The following is a 19,908-nucleotide window of genomic DNA, read 5'->3' as shown; positions in this document are numbered from 1 at the left end:
CTGTCGCTTTCCTTCTAGCATGCCATGCATGCATACATACTCTCCTGAGCTTTTGTTGCATCACTTTCGTCGCTGCTGTGCCAGTGCTGTTTCGTGTACATACCCTATAGCACTCCTCGCTCGTTCAGTACTCGCATAGCTAGTCTAGTCGTCGCTGAAGTCGAGTTTACGCTTTACGCTCTCCAGTTTAGCGCAAGCTCTCTGTCGTGTTCATATGCATCGTCTCGAATTGATATCTGTTATCGTGCAACATCTTCCCGTTGGCAGCTCCTGGGGCCAATACTCCCGGCGAGAGGCCATATTGTTCAGCAAGGCTATAGTACAACAGGTACAGTTACGTCTACATCCCTGGGCCAAACAAGCTGATCCATGCTGCCGGTGGTGGACCACCTTCCCGTATCTTTGTCTGCCCGCAGTAGGCAATGACATGTTTTGAGGGATGCCAGCTAACGGTCGGAGCAGGTCCGAGCGCAGGGACACGATGCAGTGGCATGCCCGTCTCCACCGCGCACTGGCGTTTGGTAATCAGCAATCGGACTCTAGAAGATGTTGCGACGCCACATAACGTACAATGTCGATAAAGCTCCCTGCGCTGGCAATCGCAATGAATTCGCCGTCATGCGAGAAGCTTAGCCCAGTGACGGCATTGCTATACGGAGATGTGAGTTGCCAGCAAATTGTCAATGTCGCACGCAAATTACGCACTCGCAGGACGTGATAGTTCGTGCACAAAGCCACTCGGAAAGGTCGAAGAGGTTGACTATTGAGTCGTTCCCGCCAGATGCAAGGTACCTGCGTTGCCGTTGAGGTCATCCAATTGATACTTACTCCATGGCGCAGACGGAACCATCCGTACCTGCCCCTTGGGTCCAATGCAGCGGTCTGGCAACCTGCGACGTGCGCCGGGACGCTGCTCATGAGTGCTAGACCAGGATAACTCATGATGCGGAGGTTGCTCTCGGTGCTGAATGTCAGGAAGATCGCGTCACCGACATGGTTGAACGTGACCGTCGACGCAGGGACTGCTTTCTGCGCATGTGCGTGAGAAAGGGGCACATCTAGGAAGGACGGGAGAACGCACCCCGGTCGCTGAATCGGTTACGGTTTGAACGTGCCATTGATCCCTGGTCTCTTCGCCTTCCCTTCCGAAGGTCAGAGCACCGAGCGTCCTACCGATAGTCGTGTACAGTATGGTCTTCCCATCTGGAGAGTAGTTAAGCTGCTGCGGTGAATACTTCAATTGGATTTGTTGGACATGTCGGCTTTCTTGAGATGCAGGATTGAGTGGAAGGAAGAGACATATGAGATAGCTACTCACGTCGACCGTCCCAGAAAACAACCCTCCTATCTCTTTGGCTCGAGGTGCAGAACAGCTCAGGGTGTGTGGGGTTCCAGGCGATATAGTCGACATCCTCAGAGTGGCCTTGAGAGAATATCGACGCGGAGCGTAACTCCATCTGCACCAAAATCAATGAGACTCGCTGAACATTAATCAAAGCACGCACACTCTTCTCCGGTTGCCACACCCTTGCGACCTTGTCGATGCCGACTGCCCCCAACTTCCTTCCATCGCAGCTCCATGCAACATGGGTCATAGACTGCTGAGACGGAAACCGGATGTCGCGCGGCCTGAATGCGGAAAATGTCGGGGCCTACGAGAAGAAACGCGACCATCATCGATTGAAGTCCTTCGAACAGCGCGGCTTGGGCATTCATACATGGAGTCCTCGCGCGGCGAAAGTTGTGTGTGGCGGAGGGGACGGCGGACGCTCCGGGGGCGGGATTTCGTCCTCGTCTTTCGAGTTTGAATTGGCGATTTGATGAGACATGCCGCGTACGACAGCAATGAAGCGAGAGCGTGAAGCTGCCAACAGTTCAGTAGTGGCCGGTGTTCAGGAAGACTCCGGGCGTTAGCGCTCGCGATCTAACACGCCTCTCTTGATCGGAGCTCTCTTCTGATTATGGCAACTGTAGTCATTCACTCGCATCGTCTGAGGTGGTTTGCGCGAATAGTTGTCACAAAACTGGTACATTATTACACAAACACCCTCCAGTGAGCTACACCGTCCGTAGCGAATGAGTCAGTCGGAAATTCATACACGGACTCGGAAGGACAACACATTCACTTGAAACGTGTTACGGTTCCAGCACTTACATGGAACCGTTACTGATACTCCGGCGGGGGGCCAGTTGCATCACGCAGCTCCAGGGCCATCTGGTGCTGCACCGTCCGCATCCTGGCTATCTCCACCCGCAGCTCCTGCAGCTGGCCTCGCAACGCAGCCTCCGATCCGTTGTCGGTGGATCGGATGCTCTCCGTACGGGATGGGGTAGTCGTGCTTCCGCCAGACGATGCAGGCAGTGTAACGGGAGTATTAGGCAGTGCTTGTACACCATATTTCGCCGCCAGCGCAGCTTCCATCTCCCGCATGCGGCGGGTCAGCTCCGCTTCGCGTTCGGCGACCTTCTGTCGAGCGTAGCGGGCCATGGAGTTGTCGGGGCCAACGAGACGCGTCTCTTCTCCAGTCACAATTATGCGAGGCAGCGACTGGTCAGCGAGCGAAGGCGGCGCCGGGAAGTCCATGAGCGGGACTGAGTCCGTCGGAGACAGATCCACCGGCGGGTGATGTTCGAGATCCTCACGAAAGCGCGAGGTGGACGAGAAGGATAAGCTCGAGGTAGTAGCATCTCTGTAAGGGAAGAGGGGAATCGCAGGACGAGCCTCGAGCGCCACAGACTCCGTGGACGAAACATAGCTTCGCGTGTCCACATCGTCCTTCCCGTAGAAACGCTTGTCGTGCTTCAGGAGGTCGATGCGGAAGGCAGGCCCGCTCCTATCCGAGCCTCGCTTCCGGCGGAGTAGCACAAACCCGAGGACACAGAGCACCACCAGAACAGTAACTCCCGCTACCACCGCACCGATAATGACCGGAGTGTTAGGCCCGGCAGCGGTAGCTTGCGGATCGTGGGATGCGTGCGTATCTGCCGATGCTTCACCAGATCCACTCGGTAAATGAGGGCTGGCTGTTGCCGTGGAGTTGCCTATGTCAGAGTCCGTCCTACCCAAGACGTGAGCTGGCTGGTATGTCACAGAGAAGTTGCCAGGTTGACGTACGTATACTGAGCATAATCGAAGAGCATCCGCGAGTAGCCAACTGAACCAATCCGCAGAGTATGTTTAGCCTGCGGGATGGTGCCGCTACTGAATACCGAGGTATTGTAGTGTATGGTGTAATTGCCCGCAGGATCTATCGTCCCGTCGACGTCTTTGGAGAACTGGCCTGCGAGCACTCCGTCTAGCTCGAATGTCATGTTCGAGACAGAGATCTCAACGCGGTCGACTTCAGATATGATGCAGTAAACGTTGATGGAATTGCCTTTGATTACCGAACTTCAGCACAAAACCCCTATTATCCATTTGCAGTGAGATGCGTACCTTCAAATGTTAGATCGACAGTCCGTAAAGGAGCGTCATCTGTCTTGCCCACGGAGTCGTGCCAAGTGCCATTCTGCACCTCGCTCGGATCCGGATTCACAAGCGGACACTCTGAAGCGTCGAACGTACAGGGTGTTCCCTGTGTCCAAAGTTCCGGAGGAGCATATATGGGGAGTGCACCGGTAATCGGATCTCCGAAGGTGTCATCGATGATAACAGTCCTCAAGGCAGCCGCAACCAGGCGAGCAGAAAGGATCAGTGCAAGGAGAGCATTAAGGAATGGATGGGGCAAGACGAAACTTGGTGTCAGGACGCTGCGAAACATGGTCAGGAGCAGCGTGAGGGGCTCAGCAAGGGGCCCGACGTGGAGGAATGAAGGGAACGACGAAGGAGGCACGGCGAGGACGACTCGAAGCCCATCGTCAGCCGGCAGGACTACCCAGGCAGACCGAAGCTGTCTAGCTGTTGATGAGTGGCAAAGGTGCCTTGACTTGTATCTGACAGGCAAACTTCACGCAAGGGCGGCCCGAGTATTCATTCGCCCATGGCGCACGTATGCGTGCGCGGCGTGAGTGCGGGATGACAGGTCCCGTCTGTCACGGAGGCCGCCCACGGCCTCACATAGGTATCCTCGAACTCCAGAAAGAGGGGAAGACGAAGGGTCGTGACGCGCGGGACGTCGACATCAACGTCTCAGCCCGCAAGTGCGATGCGCACACGAGCGACACGGCATACCGTGGAAGCCTTCGTTCAAGGTGAGGCGCGGCAGACAGAGGCGCACCTTGCGTATGAGCAGCCTCCCCCATTGGCCTTTCCCTCCGAGGAGAACGGAACGTTGAGTAATGGGCGCAGGTACAAGATCGCCGTGGGACATGCTCAATGAATGGAACAGGACCCCAACCTCCTCATGGCCCGGCGGTCCGAACCCCACTAGCACACGGCTGAAGGCAGGCAACCGCGCGGCTTACCGCAACGCCAGTATTCGAAGATTGAACGCACCGCATGAGTTCGGATGGTTATTGGATTGCAGGTCCACTCGCGTGCAAAGGGAGCACCGCACTGCATTAAATCTTGCGGAAGCGAGCAGTGGCATTAGCTGCGGCGTGCCACGCGAGAGTCGCGGGAGGCTGTCGGGGCAGTACTTCGGCGAGGGACGAGCATCCGAAGTATGGCCTTCGAACGTTTATAGTAGGGCCTGCGATTTGAATAAGTAAAACCTTCGTGCTCGGATGAGGTGACAAGGGATTGGACCGCTCATTCTTCTTACACGGACGCTAGGCCATGTCTGTGTCATGACGCCACACTGGTGGATAGCAGACATCCTCAGGGGTGGTCAGCAAGGTCCGTATGGCTTCGCATTGGAATAACATTCTATCCAAGGCCAGACCAGCCCCCGGGGTGGGAACCACCGGTGCGTAACACGGTTGCCGCTTAGAGGCATGGGACCGAGCATTACTCCCAAAAGACTTCTAGTGCCTAGTAGTGCTGAAAAGAAGTAAGGAAGTACCACATTAGCGACAAGCAGAACTCCGAGGACAAGTAAAGCATACTCACCCGGACTGTTTCTCACTCGTCGAGTGCCCAACCCAACTCCCTGTATCAGGGAGTTTCCGTGCCGACGTAAGGACCATCACGGATGAGAGATATTTGGTTGACGGCTGTAGGAGTCGGCCCGACCCCTACTAGATATTGCTGTGGAGGATGGCTGATGATTGTTGCGGATAGTCTCGAAGAGCATTCGGGCGCAGCGCTAGATGTTCAAGTGTAGATGATTCTGGGTTCAAGAGAGCGAGCGTGAATACATACTCCAGTGTCCAGTGCTCCCGGGATCACGATTGTTGCATAGGTGAGGTAGTCGGCGATCAAACCCCCGGTAAGAGTAGTTGCATCGTGTTTCGTCATGACCATCGGCTCTGTAATCTGTACCGATCATGTATATTGAGCCCAGGACGACTCCGGGCCACCTCATGGCTGCAGGACCGGAATCCTTGGCGATTGGATTCGCCGCGGTGCGCCACCTTGAAAGTTCCTAAGTCCTGTATGATTCTTGGGGTGAGCTTATTGTGGCTACGGGACTCGGATCCTCGCCTATTGGTGCGTGCCTCGGGCAGGATGACTGCACGGAAGACGCACTATCACTAATCGTGTACTGCTGGGATAGGGTATGTCTCCGGCCAAGCGTCTGTGGGCTCTCCATCGACGAAACAGCCGCTATTCATGGCAAACCGCCCTTGCTTTCCGTCAAAGCGCCCCACGGCGAGGGCAGATGATCATCTACGACGAGCAGTGCGTAATGGCGCATATTAGCTCTTACTCGTGCGCTCGGAGCTCAGGTGCCTTGGAGACGTACCGATATGTACGTACGAGGCACTTTTCGGCCGGACGCCGAGGATAGGACTAGAGAAACTGCATGGGGCCGTTGACTTTTGCAGATCGAAGGGACGCGGTTGCCGGCCTCGATACGAAAGCTCCGGACATACTCAGCTCAGAGTCACAAGCAAAATACTCATGACATGAGGAGGCGAATCTTGTGCCCCATGGGCGATTCGTTTTCGCCGTCCCACCTTCGCCGCCCCTGGACCGGAAGTATGCCCTCCGAGACCGACGGTTGTATAGGTGGTCCGTGGCATGTCGCCGGCGTGTACGGATGAGGGTGCAAGCAGGCGTCGTCGCCGAACGCAAGCAGGCGAATCTGGGAGACAGCGGTGATGCACCGGAAACTGTACATGCGTAAGCTCGCGTGCGAACAGTCACCCGCCCTCCGCGCGGTTCGCGCCCGACTGTGACGGTGAAGATGCGCGCGAACATATTCACGCAGGGCTGGTACGCAACGCCCGCAGGCTGATGACTACGGGCGATGCTGTCAGCGCGAGCAACGACTGCTTTCGATGAGACCGTTCCTCCCGACATCCTGGTGCAACTGATGCGTCTGATTCCGTGTTCTGCAGGCCTTCCTCGGTCATTCTCCTGTCCCGAGCGGGCGGGAAGCGCCCTGAAAGCTTAAAAGGCTCGGGGTACTCGACACTCGACAGTACTCCCAACGACTCTCGCAAATCATGGATCCTGCGAACCCAGCCAGTTTCAACCACCGCACAGAGCTCCTCTCCACCGGTCGCCGCTACCACTTCGTCGACCAGCTTCCCACCAACTATGACCCCGCCACTACTAAGACAATCGTATGCATCCACGGTTTCCCCGATCTATGGTCGGTCCAGTCTCACTATCCTGCGCTGGGGTGTTACTCACGCACAGGCAGGTACGGATGGCGATACCAGATAAAGCCGTGGGTAGACCTTGGCTACCGTGTCGTCGCTCCGGATAAGCTAGGGTATGGAGGGACCGAGAAGCCGGAGGACGCCATCCACTACACCTCCAGAAGAATTTCTGACGACATAGCTGCGCTCATGGACCTTCTACAAATTTCGAAAGCTGTCAGTTCCTTTCGCGCCCATAGAGCGCGTGTCAATTCAATGCTCACCGTAACGTTACTCCCGAACGTATAGGTTATCATCGGGCACGATTGGGGTTGTTTCATGGTCTCCCGATTTGCCCTGTGGCATCCCGATAGATTGCTAGCGTTGGTCCTGTAAGTTCTATCGGCGCTGTTCTGCCTCATCTCGTGTCGCGGCGCTTACTCCTCGGACCGCGACCGCCAGGCTTTCGGTGCCATACGTCCCTCCGTCGAAGGAGTATATCTCCCTCGAACAGATGGTCGAGAGATTCCCGAACTGGGGCTACCAGCTTCATTTCCGCGAGAAGAGCACGAACGCAGAGATCGAGAAACACGTAGGCCATTTATCCTCGCGTGCCTGGTTCCGCTCGTGTCGCTGACGTTGTTTGTTGGTGCGTCAGCTCTCCAAGTTCTTTAGATTGATCTACCGCCGCCGGAAGAACAAGAACTCACCTCTTCGTAAATGGACCCTCCCGGGCGGCCTGACGGAGGTCCTGAACTCGAACGCCATTCTTAACGACACGGGCTTCCTGACACAGCAGGTATGTACCCTGACAACAACCATCTTCCCGTGTTGATCCTTGTTGGCGTTCAGGAATTCGATTACTACATGTCTCAGTTCAACGAGAACATGAACGGCCCGCTGAACTATTATCGTACTACCCACTACCGTTTCCAGGAAGAGAAGGGTGAGTTCTCGACTAGACATTCTGGAAAGGATTTGCTCACCGCGGTACTGTTCGGAACAGATGGCGGATTGATGCCAGCCCCTCGGGCGGACCTTCCAGTGCTCCTCGTCGTCGGGAAGGACGATCCCACAGCTAACCAGGGAGCACTCGAGGTGACGAGGAAGCTCATTCCTCAAGTGAAGATAGAGCTCATCGATGGCGTCGGACACTGGGTCATGGTGGAGTGCAAGGATCATATCAACGAGAGCATACCTCGGTTCCTGCAGAACACGCTCTCCAGTAACGTCCACACGAAGCTGTGAGCCGAGTATAGTACGAAGTACGGATATCGGACCTGTCTCTGAGCCGTGTATTATCCAATCTCCTAGATGTACAGTAGATTATGCATTCATATCGGGTCTGTGACGTACCAATCGAGAGGACATGGCCCACTTCACGTGCAATGACCTAGCAGGTGCAGCTTTCGGGGAGGCAGGCTTCGGGGGCGATACAGTGACACTGAGTGGAATTTCCGCTGGCGACCCAAACGAATATACGCCTAGCTGGCAAACGCAAGCTTGTGATACCTGTCAAGGTTTCTTCCGATCAGCGTGTGCCGCAGCGTCCAAAACAGAGTCATACCGAGAAGACCGCAAGGTGTAGCTATTGGACGCGACCGTGGGCACACTGACAGTCGTGACGGCGTGGCACATAGATGTCAAGTGATACGATAGCAGCTAGGCAGCACAGACCGGGCACAAACCGCCTTAAGGCTGCGGTAGGACGTGGTTGAATGGAAGGGAGCATGGAGGCTGACTCGTCCGGATATGGGCGATGGGAGTTGCTGACAAATCCGGGACCGCTTTGCGTGACGGCAGACGAGTCGTGGCCACTGTGTGTCTCGCTCTCCTCATCGCCATCCACGACGACTCACGTCCTCCGACTCGCCTCGCTATCGTTCTCGCTCCGTTCATTCGCATTCGCATCTGTGCTCGCCACCTAGGCCCCCGACAAAACAGTCACACCTTCACATTCTAGCTGTACGTTACTCGGCTAACTCTTTGTTTTGCGTGTGCTGATCGCATTGTTTCTCCTCAGATCCCTATCATGCCTGTTGCCGTATCCGCTTCGTCTTCTAGACCCGCTAAACCACTCGAACGTTCCTTGTCCAACCCTGTTCCCCGCAAGCGGCGTGCCGTGAAGAGGAGAGGTCGTGCCAAGGAAGAGTTCGAGAGCGATGAAGAGATTGAACGGGAGGTCAGGACAGACTCGGAAACAGACGATGACAACTCCTCCATTGATTCCGACTCGGACTCAGAGTCCTCCTCCTCCGATCTCCACGCAGATGTCCACTCTGAAGTCGTAACACCAAGCACTACGCAAAGCCCCCCTCCCGTTGAGCTAGACCAGCTCGCGAACGGTGCTGCAAAGGACCCCTCAACCAGCCATGCAGGTATCTTCGCTGATGCCACCAATTGGGCCGAGATGGTTGCTGGGGAGGCTGAGAACGGTGCGGCCGAGCTCCCCGTCATCGATTTTGCGGACATGGGTCCCAGTCGTATCGAACCCCGTGCGCCATCTCCTACTCGTCGTCCACGTAAAAGCCACAAAGAAGGGAAGAAGTCGTCCGCCGCTCGAACGACGTCCGCTCCTCCCCCTGCTGCTTCCCCCACTCCAGACCCTACTCCTCGGCCGCAACCTGCTGAAGGGACACACGGAGAGGATGACGAACCAGTGGCGTCCACCTCCCACGCATCTCCCCGCGTTGCGTTCCTCCCCCGCTCGCGTGGGCAGTCCGCCCGTCAGGCTTACCAGCAGCGCCTTGAAAACGATCCTTCCTTTGTTCCCAAGGTAGGAGAGTTCTGGGGCCATGACGACCGTCTGTTGGACAAGGACCTGCGCAGTCTGAGCGGATGGTGGAGAGGTCGTTGGCAATCCCGAGGCCGCGGACGCAGTGCGTTTGGCATGCGCGGCCGCGGACGTGGATTTTTCCCTGGAGGTCTCGCCCGTCCGTTTCCTCAAGACGAGGGCGGTGTACAGGAAGACCCGGCCGAGGTACCGCCCTCAGAGAGACCCTGGGGTCACGACGGTTTCGAGGAGATGAAGAAGCGAGACGAACGTCGGCGTGCGCTTCAGGAACAGCAGCAGAGTGCAACCCCATCGCAGAGAGGCTTGGGCTTCCGCGGAAGGGGCTTTGTCTCTGCAAGAGGGCGCGGCTTTGGTCGCGGCGCCTCTTTTTCGCCAACGGCTACATCACATCGCCCAACGCCGTCCAACGTGTCGATGGGAGAGCGTGTCTGGTACGCGCAGAAGCCTGAACGGATGTGGACAAAACAGCACGACATCTTCCTCTACAGCGACCTTGCCACCAAGCCCCGGCCTGGTGTGGGGCCTGGTGTAAGGGTCAAGCTTCCCGGTGGGAAAACGCCACTCATTGTCAGGCTTCCTCCACGCTCTGCGGCTGCAAGAGCCTCGGGTCAGCCTGAAGAGGTGCACCCCGTCCTCGCCGATACGGACAAGCCGATCGTCGTGAGGATTCCCGCAGCTCTCGGGAAGGCTTCAGCTTCCGAGGATATTGTTGCACAGGACGATGCTGCGGAGGGACTGTCGACTACGGTGGAAGAGCTCTCCCTTGAAGAGGTTTTCACCGTGCGGCCAAACGCGGTCCCGAATCGCCGCGTCGATTTGTCTATGTCTCCGTCATCGGCGGCCCGCTCAGCTTCCGTAGTCACCTCTTCCTCATCTCCGCCATCCCAAAGCGCACCGCAATCCGCTGTGGAGGAGGTCCGGCATCCCATCGAGCAGCTCACGACGCTTCCTGTGGCCGATGGTCGTTCGTCGCCCAGTGTACAGATCCAGGAAACCATCCTCCGGCACCCTCCTACCTCCGAAGCGGGGAGCTCCGGCCTGTCTGCGTCTGGTGAGGAGCCGCGTCCGGCACCTCCGGTGCTCCATCCTCTGCAGACGAGTTTCTCACCCGCGCCGCCCCCCACATCACCGCCATACGGATCACCGTATGGCTATGCCCCTGCTCTCCCCCCTGGCGTTGCGGTTAACCCTCAGGGTATGGCGTACGAGTACGCCACTGGGCGCCCAGTGTATATTCAACCGACTCCGCCACCCATGTTTACTCCTCGGCCAATGATGCACGCGCACCACCCCTCCCTTGGCATGCCGTTCGTTCCCTCACACCTCCGTCACCACTCGGCTGCTTCTCCGGACTTCCTCGCGCAACCTCCCACACCCCTCTCATCCTTCGTTGACCCTAGCACCGGCGTGCCCATCTTCTCCCCTGCTCGCCAGCGCAGTCGCATCGAAATACGGGCGCCTACTGAAGCGACCGACAGTCAGAAGTCAATGCGGCCCACTCACCAGCGCAGTAACCTTTCGACCTCAGTTGCCTTTGCTGCTCCGGAGGATCTGGAGTCTCCCTACTTCCCGCAGCAGCCCGAGCCTTCCTCGGATACCGCGCAGCAGCAGGATGAGGTGCGACAAGCACCTCAGGGTCTAGGCCATGCTCATGCGCCGTCCATGGACTCTGCGATTGCGTACGCACCATACCCTCAGTACTACTACCCCGAGCAGTATGGCTATGTTCCGTACATGGACATGCCGCAGCAGCCCGTGCACTACGAGTACGCCGCGCAGCCGCCGCTAGAGCAGACTCACAGTCACCATCCCCCATCCCAGCCAGTAGTCTATTATTAGTCCTGCATTCCGGTTGTGTCTATTCGATTCGTACTTTGCTTCTGCCATGCTCGGTTTTCACGTTTGAACAGTCTTGCTTCGGGTGCTTGTCTCCGCTCTTGTCTCCACTGCACGTCCAATTCCTTGTCTCCATCGTCCCTCATACCTGTACTGCATTGTTGCTCCGTTGCTCTCACCCGTGATACTTGTCTGGTCTGCGATTCCCTCTATATGTGATGCTATGTCGTACTTCATGCCATTACATTACGTGTGCTCTTCTCCCATGCCATTACGATTCCTTCGATAGCCTTGATCTACGTAGTATACAAATTTTTCAACTTGCACTTCATCTACCTTCTCGTTGATTGCAAGGCATATAAGTCTGCCTCATCCGCGTCTTCTAATTCACCATACAGCCGCGTAGGCGGTAGAGAGGTATATGTATTTGTCCTTCCCGAATGTCACCGAGTATGTGATCAGTGTAGCTTGGCCGTTTAGCGGTCACGATGCCCTTCTACTCCTCGCGCCGCCTTCCGACACGGGGCACCAGAAGCCAACAGATACCTTGAGCCCCAAGCAGCGCCACGACGGTAGGCTCGACGACCCAGATGCCCGTCTTCGTACTCATGATGCCGACAATGAGCGGCCAGAAGGCACTCCCGCTCTGGCCGACAGAGCTCATGAGGGCGAAGGCGTCTGCATGCATGTTCTGCGGGACGAGCTTGCCCCCAGTCGTGATGGCTGCGGTGTAGAACGTGGAGATGGCGACGCCGACGAGCGCAGTACAGACCGCCGTGGAGGCGAAGATGGGGATCAACCATGCGAGACACTCGAGTCCGATGGCAAATGCTAGGTAAATGAACACCGCGAGCCGCTCTCCCATCAGTATGTTGAGAGGCGGGAGGAAGATGCGTCCGAGTGCGACGCCTAGGGGAAAGTCTGGGTAAGCTTTCGCCTTAGAATGGCGACAGTACATACCGAGATAAAAGCATGATGCTACCCATGATGCGCCTTCCGGGGTACCTTTGCGGACCGCAAGGACATATGAAACGATCCAACCGCCTCTGCAACTGCCCGTAAGCATGGAGGGCGGGCACCAGGATTTCGCAGCGCTCACATTGATTCCTCCGCCCTGAAGTGAGAGGACGGTGAGCTCATGATCATCATGACCCTCAAGGAACAGCCCTCACCCAACATACAGCATTAGGAAGATGGCAAGGGTCCACACAGACCTGTTGCGGAGAGTCGCAGTGAATGCATTGATTGATGTCGTAGTTTCCGCAGGCTGCGACTCGTGCACCGATGCATACGGGAGTGTATGTAGGTTGCGGAAAGCTATGAAAGCTAGAACGAATACTATGATTGTCATCCCGACATTGGTCGTATAGAAGAGATGGTACTGGTGTCAGTGTATTCATTAGCATTCGCATTGCAATCGATCGAGACGAGTCCATTACCGGTATCCCGCGGGTGACCATCGCCGTCGCGACTAGGGGGCTAGCGAACCCCCCTAACCCGTAGATTCCGTGAAGGATCCCCGTCCACATGAGAGGCTTTTTCAAATTTGCAAAGTAGGTGTTACATAGCCCTAACTGTATCGCAAGGAAGATTCAGTAACTTGTGATGTGTGCGTTACGTTGAGTCTCACCTGCGTCGAGAACGCCGTACCAACGACGAAGTAGCCAAAGCACATGAGGCCGAAGTTGCGTTGCTGGGAACTGTTAATCACGTTCTGTCGGTTCAACACTTTGTCAGTACCATCAAGGGAGGGTTGGCAACACACGTACCCCGATCAACTCTACCATAGTGGAGATGAGCATAGCGTGCCCGAATCCGACCTTGCGAGCGAGGGTGCCAGCGGTTGCAGCGGCAACAACGAAACCAAGGAAGGTACAGACGAACAGCACGGACACCTTCGCGTACGTGATGTTGAAGTTCTTCTCGATGTAGGGGAGCAATGCACCAGTGGCTCCTCCACTAAAGGTCGTATGCAGGACGTTAGTCTCATGGTCGTTGAGGGGAAATGGAATGATGAAGCCCACTTCCAACCTGCCAGGAACAGCGTCACAAACGAGGAGGCCATTCGGAGGCGCCGCATCGCCTTAGTTTCTGCCAGCAGTCCTGCGGGGGTCTCCTGCTGTAGGGTGACTGTATCGCGGGGTAGGGGTGACTCTGGGCCAGTATCGCCATTGACCGACGCTATGGCACGCGATTTGATACCGTCAGAATCCTTCCCTATGCCATCGGGGTGGACGACAACCGTTTGAGTAGAATCCACCCGAGAGAAGGGTGGGCGAACATTCAATCGTGCGTCCACCTCTGTCCCAGGGGTAGTCGCCGGAGGTACTTCTGTGGGAGCCAATGCGTCACTCCCAGTCTCAGGCCCCGGCAAGGTGGACCCGTTCTCAACGTCACTGACGGGACAGTCCTCAGAGCAAGGAGCCGTTGGCAGTTCTTCGAGCTGGACATTGGTCGACATGTGTGGCCAGTGGCGCGCGATATGCTCAAGCTGAGGACACCTAAGGCGGGGTGCATGGGTGCTGACGTTCAGGTTCCCACTTATAAGCAGTCTCTGGCTGTTGATCCGCAGGACCGGTTGGGGATCGGCTGAGTCTGGATCCATCAGGGGTGCTTCGTTCGTCACCGAGCGGTTGCATGACCACAATTAAGCACTCAGGCATCAGCCCCGAGTACGTACACGCGGTTCTCAACGAGAAGCATTGAGAAGGCCTGACGGCTCGCACGGCGTCGGCGCAGATAGAATACGTCCTGCAAGGTGGAAATCCATGAATATCGATGTGACGACGAGCTTTGACTTCGATGTGCGAGCAACTCACTAGCCAATGTAACCAAAGGACAATTCGACCCCGCCGTCCGAGCGGGGAATGAAGCAGACACTGACGCTGGGAACAAAACGGATCGGCGCTGCGATTGTTTCGTAAGCTGTTCAACCGTCGCGCCTTCTTGATGCACATCGCGAACCTTCCCCACTCAAAAGATTTGGAGCCGGCATAACAACACATTCATACACCCATCCGAGGATGCAAGGTACGTACCTGGGTTGTAGCCAACGCCGCCTCCGAGGCCATGCGGGAATGCTGTGATCGCAGTGACCGAAAACCGGTAATATAGCAAGGAGAGAACTAAGGATATAAACACCCTAACTGCCTTCATCCGCGCCGGGGTCGCCTTCTGGGCTTTTCGCTGCGGCCGCTCTGTCGTCGGTTCTATTTCTCTTGTTTATAAGGTCGTCGAAGAACTTCTTGAGCGCCTGGTGCTGCGTCTGGTCGTCTGCGGAGCCAGGTGTTGTGACAGAGAGGGGCGATGGTGAAGGCGCGTTTGCCCGTGCGAGAGCCGCGGCGGACGTAGGAACGGAAAGGTTCGACGGTGCTGGTCGAGAGGTCGTTCGACTCGCCAGTTTCCGAGACGGATCGCCAGCCACGCTCATGTTCAAAGGATTGGCACCTGCTGCCGCGGAGCCCTCCATTTCGGTCAGAGCGCGCTCTACATTGGGCAGGTTGAAGCTGCTGCTGCCCATTGGGCCCACAATTCCCGCAGAAGTTGTTTCGTTGGGATTGCGGAACGCGCCACGAGGGTCTCGGTTCGGGTTCTTCGCATTCTCATCGTAGTTCTTCGCGAGGAACACCTGCTCTGGTGTAGGGTTGTTGAGAGGGGGGAGGGGCGGTGGCTGCAAGAGCGCGCGTTAGATATAGCAGTCCCAGAGCAGTCTACCACGCGTACCTTGCGGCTCAGGTCAGGTACGAGACTCGCGTACAACTTCGTGGCCTTCGGTCCAGCATCATCATCAGCGCCGTCGAGATCGTTCTCCCAAGCTTCTCCCCACAATTTGGCATCAAAACCCTCCCGGAGAACGGCAATCTTCCCCCAGCTGTCCCATCCAGCTGGGATGACAATTTTATCACGGTCGAGCGCGTTAGGTTTGTGCTGGAACGGGAAGGGATTCCGAGGTGGTGCAGTCACCTCTCCAGCTGAAGCCATAGCAGGTGACGGCGCGGGAGGCATGAACAGCGTGTGTAAGGCATACTGCCTCAGGACCTGAAGTGTCGCCGGTTGAGGCGTGGTATAGAAAAGTCCGGCGCCATCTAGATGTCGGTCAGTACAGTATGCATGCACAACAACCAGATACACGTACACTTCAAGCAAATCGTCCGGAGGATTTGCATTATGCTATCCGTGCGCTCTTCCCATTCGCCGCCTTTACCCTTCACCATGCCACCCATACCCGATGGACCGGAGCCGATGATGTCGTTCCCTTCGTCAATGAGGTCCGCTTTGGTACAAACCACGACAATGGGTACACCAGCGGAGTTATGGGTAAGAGTGCCAGGGCCAAGAGGCAACACTGTACTGGAAACAGTGGCTGTCGCGGGCAATGGCTCCGCGGAAGGCTCGGTGTAGTATTGCCAATGAGTCTGCACTGGAAGGTGCATTAGCGACGAAACACAACCGGATTGACTGATACGCACGACGTTCCCGGTTTTCTTCCTTAGCGATATCTAGCTCTCGAGACCCATCCCCTTTCACCCACTTCTCTACCCATCCCAACCAAGATTCAAGTTCTTGAATGAAAGACCATGGCCGCGTCCAGTCCAGCGCGATCATCACAAGGGTATGAGGGAGAGAGCTTCGTGGAGGAACAAAGTGAGGCAATAATGCGGTGAAGGAGGGGGCCGAGGAGGGCACAGTGTAAACAGAGAGACGTGAGAGGGTATCTGTCGTTCAGATATATAATGAGGGATGGTCTGCAAATGTTATGCGCGGAATCACGCACCTTCATCCGCGTCGTCTCGTACATCCGCCCAGTTGTACCCAATAGCGAAGTCTATGCGTTGGTCATCCTTAATTTCATCCGGCGGAGGTTTCTGCAGCAGTGCAGAGGCAAGAGTTGACTTTCCAGAGGACGGCTCGCCTAGGAGAATGATCTGCTTTGAGGGTATAGAGCGCGAAGTTGAGACAGAATCAAGGATTGAGGACCAGAGGTCTTGCGGCGGCGCATCCGGGGACGATGGTCGTGAGATGTCCATACTTCACTTCAATCACACGTCCGCAACGCGTCGAAGGAGGTGGATAATAAGGTGGTGATAGGTCGCAGTGCAAGAAGTACTTGCGTTTACAACATTCGAGCGCGCAGACGCTGGCGACGCGTCTCTGTAGACGCGCCCATCATCCGCGACGGCTCATTCAACCCCATCCGCATTGCGCACTCTCCCTGTACCCTCATTTGAGGAGGTTATTATGTCTGCTGCTATGTCTGTCCCTCAACATCGTTTGTTAGAGTCTCCAAACTCCCGTACAATCGAGATCGGTCCGTGGACCATCACTGCCTGCACCAATCCCATCTCGAACTCCGGACGATGCGACGCGTTGCAAGCGGCGATCGGAGGTATCCCACTTCCAGAGATGACTTTTGGCGATAATTCGTTGGAGCTGGACCACAGGGAGAGCGGATGGCGATATGCTTTCACGACTGAGGAAGCACTGAAGGGCGTCAGGAATGGTGAACTCCAGGAGGGTGACGGCGGTGTGAAGGTTGGATATGCGGACGCTTGGATGAAGAGCCGGTAAGTGTGACTTCTCAAGTAAGCTGATAGCTGGTTACTGATGGAGATCTTTAGTACCGGCCCGTCTTCGCAGATACCGATGCCCAAAACTGTCCCCACAAAGCCGTATGACTGGACATATACCACTCGGTATCCTGGGCATATAGAGCCGTCGTCTACCAGAGGTATTGACTGGCAACCTGCCGACCGCAACAATCCTGAACACGCCATACCCCTGGCCGAGTTGACTCGTCAAGACCCCATTCTGTTCTACGCCGAAATCCCCCTGTTCGAGGACGAGCTGCATGACAATGGCGCATCCCATCTACTTGTCCGCATTGTACGTTACACCTGCCTCAATCTCTATCAGTTTTGATACATGTTGGATTAACTCACAGCGTGTTATGCCCACTTGCATCTTCATCTTGCAACGTTTCACGCTCAGAGTGGACAATGTACTGTTCCGGACGTACGATACCCGGATATATCACTCCTTTGCGTCGTCACCTCCTCTGGTAGTCCGTGAAACGAGTGGATGGGAGGCACCGTACGAACGAGTAAAAGTGGTGCGTAGTTTCTCTTTATCCATAGACAGTATGCCAACGCCCTCCCAGCGATTACCCAAGCGCGACGATCTGACGCCTTTGACCGACCCTATGTGGATCGCGAAAATTCTGACCGAGATACCGTCGGAAATCTCCCAGGAAGTTGGTGCTGGGACTCGGTGGAAGGGCTTGGGTACAAGAGTGGAGGTAGCGACGCTGGTGTAGCGGCTGAGTATGCGTGTATAATGCCGTAGTCGCTGCACACAGTATGTCGACCTCAAGGCGGTGGGCTCACCTTTTTCTCTTTTTCGACGAATGCTTCGTGTTCACATGGTGTCCAAGGATAATCAACTGTAGCATGACCTCTCCTCTCCTGTACAGTAACATTCACATGCGACTTGATCCGTGGAGTTTTCTCCCTTAGATTGCGGCCAACTTTGCCCTGGTCAGAACAGAGACTTACTATCATGCAATGTGATGGCGACCACAAGGACAGTTCACATACTTCTGGCTGCGGCCGTCAGCCTCACCGTCCGCAATTCAAGGATGCCCTATCAACTCACTGTTCTCGTAATTCAATTCCGGCTGACATTCGCCGATGTCGCGCTACTAGAAAGGGCCGCAGCAATTTGGGAAGTGGTACCGCGAGGTGAATGCAATGTTTTCTTGTCTTCGCTAGCCAGCGCAGCTATTTAACCCCCACCACGAGGTCACAGCCCCTCGGCGCTACCGTTATCCTCAGACGCCCGGTGAACCTCAAGGATCCACCCTCCTGCTTTGATCAAGCTGCGCATTTTTCTCAAGACAAGCGGATAACGGTTTAACCGCACTGCCTTGTGGTACCGTTTCCGATTGTGCAGAAGTGCAATTCACAGCTCGGGTAAGGCCGCCATGACTCTCTCTGTTTACGCGATACACTTGCTCAACTTCCGCTCTTCTATGGCATGGCTTAGGTGAGTGTGCGTGTGGTGTATATCCCGTGCAAGCCTGCACTTTTAGAGCAGCCAGAACATAAGTGTTGACCCCAGTCCGACCAGACATCGATAACCCTTGTGAAAGAAATCTCACTAATGACCGTGCTTCCAGCCGCACCTTGTGAATGCATATCGGTAAGTATCCTCCGCCTCCTTCCAAGTCTCGCCCCACTCCAAGATCTCGTCCCGCCACGTCCCGTCCCAATCCTCCGCCCGTCGAAGGACGTTCTCGTGCATGTCCTCCAACCCCGTCTCGTTGTACACTCCGCGCCAGAAGGGCTTCACCAACGAGTAGTGGATGAGGCGCATCTCCGACTGCAGCCCCTCCCACAACTCGGGATTGCGCCGTTTGATGGCCATGTTGCCGTTGTAGATGTATGGGAGGCGGACGGCTTCGGCGCCGAAGAAGACGTTGAGGAACGCCTGCTCAGCCTCCCAGTGCGGATACCGCGCGGTGTTGATCTGGCTGACAAGCTCCCGGAATGCCTTCGTGGATGGCCTGACGAAGAGCACGCCCGCGTTGAAGCCGATGGAAAACCCGGGATCACCGATGTAGACGTCAGGGACGGCGGCGAAGTTGAACGGAAGGGCAAAGAGTTCGTCAAAATTACGGCGTACGAGCGTGTCGGCGTCGAGGTAGACGACAGCCTTGACACCCAGCTCGTCGAATTTCCAGATCGACAGCTTGGTGAATTGGTCGATGAAGTGCTGGTGGACACCGCCATCCGCAGGCGGGTCTATACGGCTGACGGCGTGTGGCTCGAAGCCCGACGCTGTGGCTATGCAAAGCGCGCGTTCGCTGACGCTCCCGGGAAGGTAGAAGACGATACGGCGGGCCTTGCTGTCAACCTTGTTGAGGGAGTGGCCGAGGGTCACGATAGGGACCGCGAAGGCGTCGTTGTACATGCTCGTCACGATGGCGTTCTCCGAACGGACGATGGGAACCGAGCGGAAGAACTCCTCGTTGACTATCGGGAGGTTATGTCTAATGGACCAGACGGTTCAGACGCATCACGGTATATGAGTGGGGTGGGGTTATGACATTTATGGCGAACTTTGTACTTACAAATCCTGATAGTTGTCCAGGGCCGACCGTACTGGCTCCTGCCGACATCCAGGATCTGGTCTTTGGTGTACTATCCGCACAATTTGGAGATGCAAAACGACGGAGCAGCCAAGCAGCAGCGGGAACCATATCCACGGCTGGCGCACCGTGATCACGATACGGCGGAAGAGGGACGTCCTAGGGTAGTAAGGAGGCATGGAAGGTAGGTGGCTCGAATGATAGACAGTGTGCTCTCTCATATACGCAGCTCTGAGGGTAAAGTTTGTAAATAGCTGTTCCCTGTGTAGGTACCAGACGGCGGGCAATAGATGCGTGTCGACCAGTCGAGCGCTATGATCCTTAGGAATCTGCTTCAAAGGCTACGGCGTTGCGGGGCCGCTTGCGGAGAACTTGGAGACGCACATGCTGTCCTTCTGACCCCCAGTACGTGAAGGTGTGAGGTTATCTCGTTCTGCGGCAATTGACCCACCTCGCTTATCGTGCCCGTATACACTCTTCGGTGCAGTCAACGCACCGCTCG

General features: G+C 56.1%; 10 protein-coding genes across 10 annotated transcripts; 4 read left to right on the top strand and 6 right to left on the bottom strand.

Annotated features, from left to right (window-relative positions):
- Positions 1 to 210: 210 nt before the first annotated feature.
- On the bottom strand, positions 211 to 1,897 carry L226DRAFT_529321 (WD40 repeat-like protein). Its single transcript, XM_067679581.1, has 8 exons — positions 1,719 to 1,897; positions 1,506 to 1,652; positions 1,319 to 1,457; positions 1,082 to 1,266; positions 857 to 1,029; positions 706 to 792; positions 571 to 649; positions 211 to 511 (listed from the first exon to the last, which is right to left on the bottom strand). The coding sequence occupies exons 1-8, from the start codon at positions 1,827 to 1,829 to the stop codon at positions 341 to 343; spliced, it is 1,092 nt and encodes a 363-aa protein (XP_067541436.1). The 5' UTR covers positions 1,830 to 1,897; the 3' UTR covers positions 211 to 340.
- Positions 1,898 to 1,998: 101 nt separating this feature from the next.
- On the bottom strand, positions 1,999 to 4,173 carry L226DRAFT_498629 (uncharacterized protein). Its single transcript, XM_067677678.1, has 3 exons — positions 3,437 to 4,173; positions 3,116 to 3,377; positions 1,999 to 3,059 (listed from the first exon to the last, which is right to left on the bottom strand). The coding sequence occupies exons 1-3, from the start codon at positions 3,759 to 3,761 to the stop codon at positions 2,165 to 2,167; spliced, it is 1,482 nt and encodes a 493-aa protein (XP_067541435.1). The 5' UTR covers positions 3,762 to 4,173; the 3' UTR covers positions 1,999 to 2,164.
- Positions 4,174 to 5,581: 1,408 nt separating this feature from the next.
- Positions 5,582 to 6,552, bottom strand: L226DRAFT_122635 (uncharacterized protein). The gene is made up of 2 exons (XM_067672208.1): positions 5,787 to 6,552; positions 5,582 to 5,710 (listed from the first exon to the last, which is right to left on the bottom strand). Exon 1 carries the CDS (start codon positions 6,344 to 6,346, stop codon positions 5,834 to 5,836), a length of 513 nt encoding a protein of 170 aa, XP_067541434.1. The 5' UTR covers positions 6,347 to 6,552; the 3' UTR covers positions 5,582 to 5,710; positions 5,787 to 5,833.
- L226DRAFT_498626 (alpha/beta-hydrolase) lies at positions 6,469 to 8,049 on the top strand. The gene is made up of 7 exons (XM_067677677.1): positions 6,469 to 6,641; positions 6,693 to 6,867; positions 6,940 to 7,022; positions 7,093 to 7,222; positions 7,289 to 7,429; positions 7,483 to 7,576; positions 7,637 to 8,049. The coding sequence occupies exons 1-7, from the start codon at positions 6,493 to 6,495 to the stop codon at positions 7,876 to 7,878; spliced, it is 1,014 nt and encodes a 337-aa protein (XP_067541433.1). The 5' UTR covers positions 6,469 to 6,492; the 3' UTR covers positions 7,879 to 8,049.
- Positions 8,050 to 8,456: 407 nt separating this feature from the next.
- L226DRAFT_498624 (uncharacterized protein) lies at positions 8,457 to 11,754 on the top strand. The gene is made up of 2 exons (XM_067677676.1): positions 8,457 to 8,595; positions 8,654 to 11,754. Exon 2 carries the CDS (start codon positions 8,663 to 8,665, stop codon positions 11,261 to 11,263), a length of 2,601 nt encoding a protein of 866 aa, XP_067541432.1. The 5' UTR covers positions 8,457 to 8,595; positions 8,654 to 8,662; the 3' UTR covers positions 11,264 to 11,754.
- A 2-nt stretch (positions 11,755 to 11,756) lies between these two features.
- Positions 11,757 to 13,325, bottom strand: L226DRAFT_453448 (MFS general substrate transporter; the record flags this gene model as incomplete). Its single annotated transcript, XM_067675127.1, has 8 exons — positions 11,757 to 12,169; positions 12,221 to 12,306; positions 12,360 to 12,374; positions 12,433 to 12,641; positions 12,700 to 12,834; positions 12,891 to 12,974; positions 13,030 to 13,219; positions 13,285 to 13,325. The coding sequence occupies 8 exons, from the start codon at positions 13,323 to 13,325 to the stop codon at positions 11,757 to 11,759; spliced, it is 1,173 nt and encodes a 390-aa protein (XP_067541431.1).
- Positions 13,326 to 14,266: 941 nt separating this feature from the next.
- L226DRAFT_498618 (dynein light intermediate chain) lies at positions 14,267 to 16,363 on the bottom strand. The gene is made up of 5 exons (XM_067677675.1): positions 16,035 to 16,363; positions 15,730 to 15,975; positions 15,396 to 15,680; positions 14,984 to 15,345; positions 14,267 to 14,930 (listed from the first exon to the last, which is right to left on the bottom strand). The coding sequence occupies exons 1-5, from the start codon at positions 16,285 to 16,287 to the stop codon at positions 14,403 to 14,405; spliced, it is 1,674 nt and encodes a 557-aa protein (XP_067541430.1). The 5' UTR covers positions 16,288 to 16,363; the 3' UTR covers positions 14,267 to 14,402.
- Positions 16,364 to 16,404: 41 nt separating this feature from the next.
- L226DRAFT_476888 (type 2A phosphatase activator TIP41) lies at positions 16,405 to 17,807 on the top strand. Its single transcript, XM_067676724.1, has 4 exons — positions 16,405 to 16,824; positions 16,879 to 17,143; positions 17,202 to 17,369; positions 17,418 to 17,807. Exons 1-4 carry the CDS (start codon positions 16,499 to 16,501, stop codon positions 17,571 to 17,573), a joined length of 915 nt encoding a protein of 304 aa, XP_067541429.1. The 5' UTR covers positions 16,405 to 16,498; the 3' UTR covers positions 17,574 to 17,807.
- Positions 17,715 to 18,310, top strand: L226DRAFT_122596 (uncharacterized protein). The gene is made up of 3 exons (XM_067672207.1): positions 17,715 to 17,997; positions 18,065 to 18,228; positions 18,302 to 18,310. The coding sequence occupies exons 1-2, from the start codon at positions 17,826 to 17,828 to the stop codon at positions 18,127 to 18,129; spliced, it is 237 nt and encodes a 78-aa protein (XP_067541428.1). The 5' UTR covers positions 17,715 to 17,825; the 3' UTR covers positions 18,130 to 18,228; positions 18,302 to 18,310.
- Positions 18,310 to 19,646, bottom strand: L226DRAFT_529313 (nucleotide-diphospho-sugar transferase). The gene is made up of 2 exons (XM_067679580.1): positions 19,389 to 19,646; positions 18,310 to 19,307 (listed from the first exon to the last, which is right to left on the bottom strand). The coding sequence occupies exons 1-2, from the start codon at positions 19,583 to 19,585 to the stop codon at positions 18,416 to 18,418; spliced, it is 1,089 nt and encodes a 362-aa protein (XP_067541427.1). The 5' UTR covers positions 19,586 to 19,646; the 3' UTR covers positions 18,310 to 18,415.
- Positions 19,647 to 19,908: the final 262 nt, after the last annotated feature.

Source organism: Lentinus tigrinus, assembly GCF_003813185.1.
Source record: "Lentinus tigrinus ALCF2SS1-7 unplaced genomic scaffold L226scaffold_2, whole genome shotgun sequence".
NCBI classification, from domain to species: Eukaryota; Fungi; Basidiomycota; class Agaricomycetes; order Polyporales; family Polyporaceae; genus Lentinus; species Lentinus tigrinus.
Note: the sequence above shows the minus strand (reverse complement) of the source record. Positions and strands in the feature narration are given on the sequence as shown.

What these genes read in the sequence shown, in the direction of transcription:
- L226DRAFT_498624 (XM_067677676.1), top strand. Translation starts at nt 8,663, where the DNA reads ATGCCTGTTGCCGTATCCGCTTCGTCTTCTAGACCCGCTAAACCACTC.
- L226DRAFT_498618 (XM_067677675.1), bottom strand. Translation starts at nt 16,287, where the DNA reads ATGGACATCTCACGACCATCGTCCCCGGATGCGCCGCCGCAAGACCTC. An exon ending in ACGAGACGACGCGGATGAAG is followed by an intron (nt 15,976 to 16,034) that starts GTGCGTGATTCC and finishes TCTGAACGACAG; the next exon opens with ATACCCTCTCACGTCTCTCT. An exon ending in TACCTGACCTGAGCCGCAAG is followed by an intron (nt 14,931 to 14,983) that starts GTACGCGTGGTA and finishes GCGCTCTTGCAG; the next exon opens with CCACCGCCCCTCCCCCCTCT.
- L226DRAFT_529321 (XM_067679581.1), bottom strand. Translation starts at nt 1,829, where the DNA reads ATGTCTCATCAAATCGCCAATTCAAACTCGAAAGACGAGGACGAAATC. An exon ending in TGTGGCAACCGGAGAAGAGT is followed by an intron (nt 1,458 to 1,505) that starts GTGCGTGCTTTG and finishes ATTTTGGTGCAG; the next exon opens with ATGGAGTTACGCTCCGCGTC. An exon ending in TGTTTTCTGGGACGGTCGAC is followed by an intron (nt 1,267 to 1,318) that starts GTGAGTAGCTAT and finishes CTGCATCTCAAG; the next exon opens with AAAGCCGACATGTCCAACAA.
- L226DRAFT_529313 (XM_067679580.1), bottom strand. Translation starts at nt 19,585, where the DNA reads ATGCCTCCTTACTACCCTAGGACGTCCCTCTTCCGCCGTATCGTGATC. An exon ending in CTGGACAACTATCAGGATTT is followed by an intron (nt 19,308 to 19,388) that starts GTAAGTACAAAG and finishes CTGGTCCATTAG; the next exon opens with ACATAACCTCCCGATAGTCA.
- L226DRAFT_476888 (XM_067676724.1), top strand. Translation starts at nt 16,499, where the DNA reads ATGTCTGCTGCTATGTCTGTCCCTCAACATCGTTTGTTAGAGTCTCCA. An exon ending in GACGCTTGGATGAAGAGCCG is followed by an intron (nt 16,825 to 16,878) that starts GTAAGTGTGACT and finishes GGAGATCTTTAG; the next exon opens with TACCGGCCCGTCTTCGCAGA. An exon ending in CCCATCTACTTGTCCGCATT is followed by an intron (nt 17,144 to 17,201) that starts GTACGTTACACC and finishes ATTAACTCACAG; the next exon opens with CGTGTTATGCCCACTTGCAT.
- L226DRAFT_498629 (XM_067677678.1), bottom strand. Translation starts at nt 3,761, where the DNA reads ATGTTTCGCAGCGTCCTGACACCAAGTTTCGTCTTGCCCCATCCATTC. An exon ending in TGTCGATCTAACATTTGAAG is followed by an intron (nt 3,378 to 3,436) that starts GTACGCATCTCA and finishes CGGTAATCAAAG; the next exon opens with GCAATTCCATCAACGTTTAC. An exon ending in TTCGATTATGCTCAGTATAC is followed by an intron (nt 3,060 to 3,115) that starts GTACGTCAACCT and finishes CGTCTTGGGTAG; the next exon opens with GACGGACTCTGACATAGGCA.
- L226DRAFT_498626 (XM_067677677.1), top strand. Translation starts at nt 6,493, where the DNA reads ATGGATCCTGCGAACCCAGCCAGTTTCAACCACCGCACAGAGCTCCTC. An exon ending in TTCTACAAATTTCGAAAGCT is followed by an intron (nt 6,868 to 6,939) that starts GTCAGTTCCTTT and finishes CCGAACGTATAG; the next exon opens with GTTATCATCGGGCACGATTG. An exon ending in CCGTTTCCAGGAAGAGAAGG is followed by an intron (nt 7,577 to 7,636) that starts GTGAGTTCTCGA and finishes TGTTCGGAACAG; the next exon opens with ATGGCGGATTGATGCCAGCC.
- L226DRAFT_122596 (XM_067672207.1), top strand. Translation starts at nt 17,826, where the DNA reads ATGGCGACCACAAGGACAGTTCACATACTTCTGGCTGCGGCCGTCAGC. An exon ending in TTGGGAAGTGGTACCGCGAG is followed by an intron (nt 17,998 to 18,064) that starts GTGAATGCAATG and finishes ACGAGGTCACAG; the next exon opens with CCCCTCGGCGCTACCGTTAT.
- L226DRAFT_122635 (XM_067672208.1), bottom strand. Translation starts at nt 6,346, where the DNA reads ATGTCGGGAGGAACGGTCTCATCGAAAGCAGTCGTTGCTCGCGCTGAC.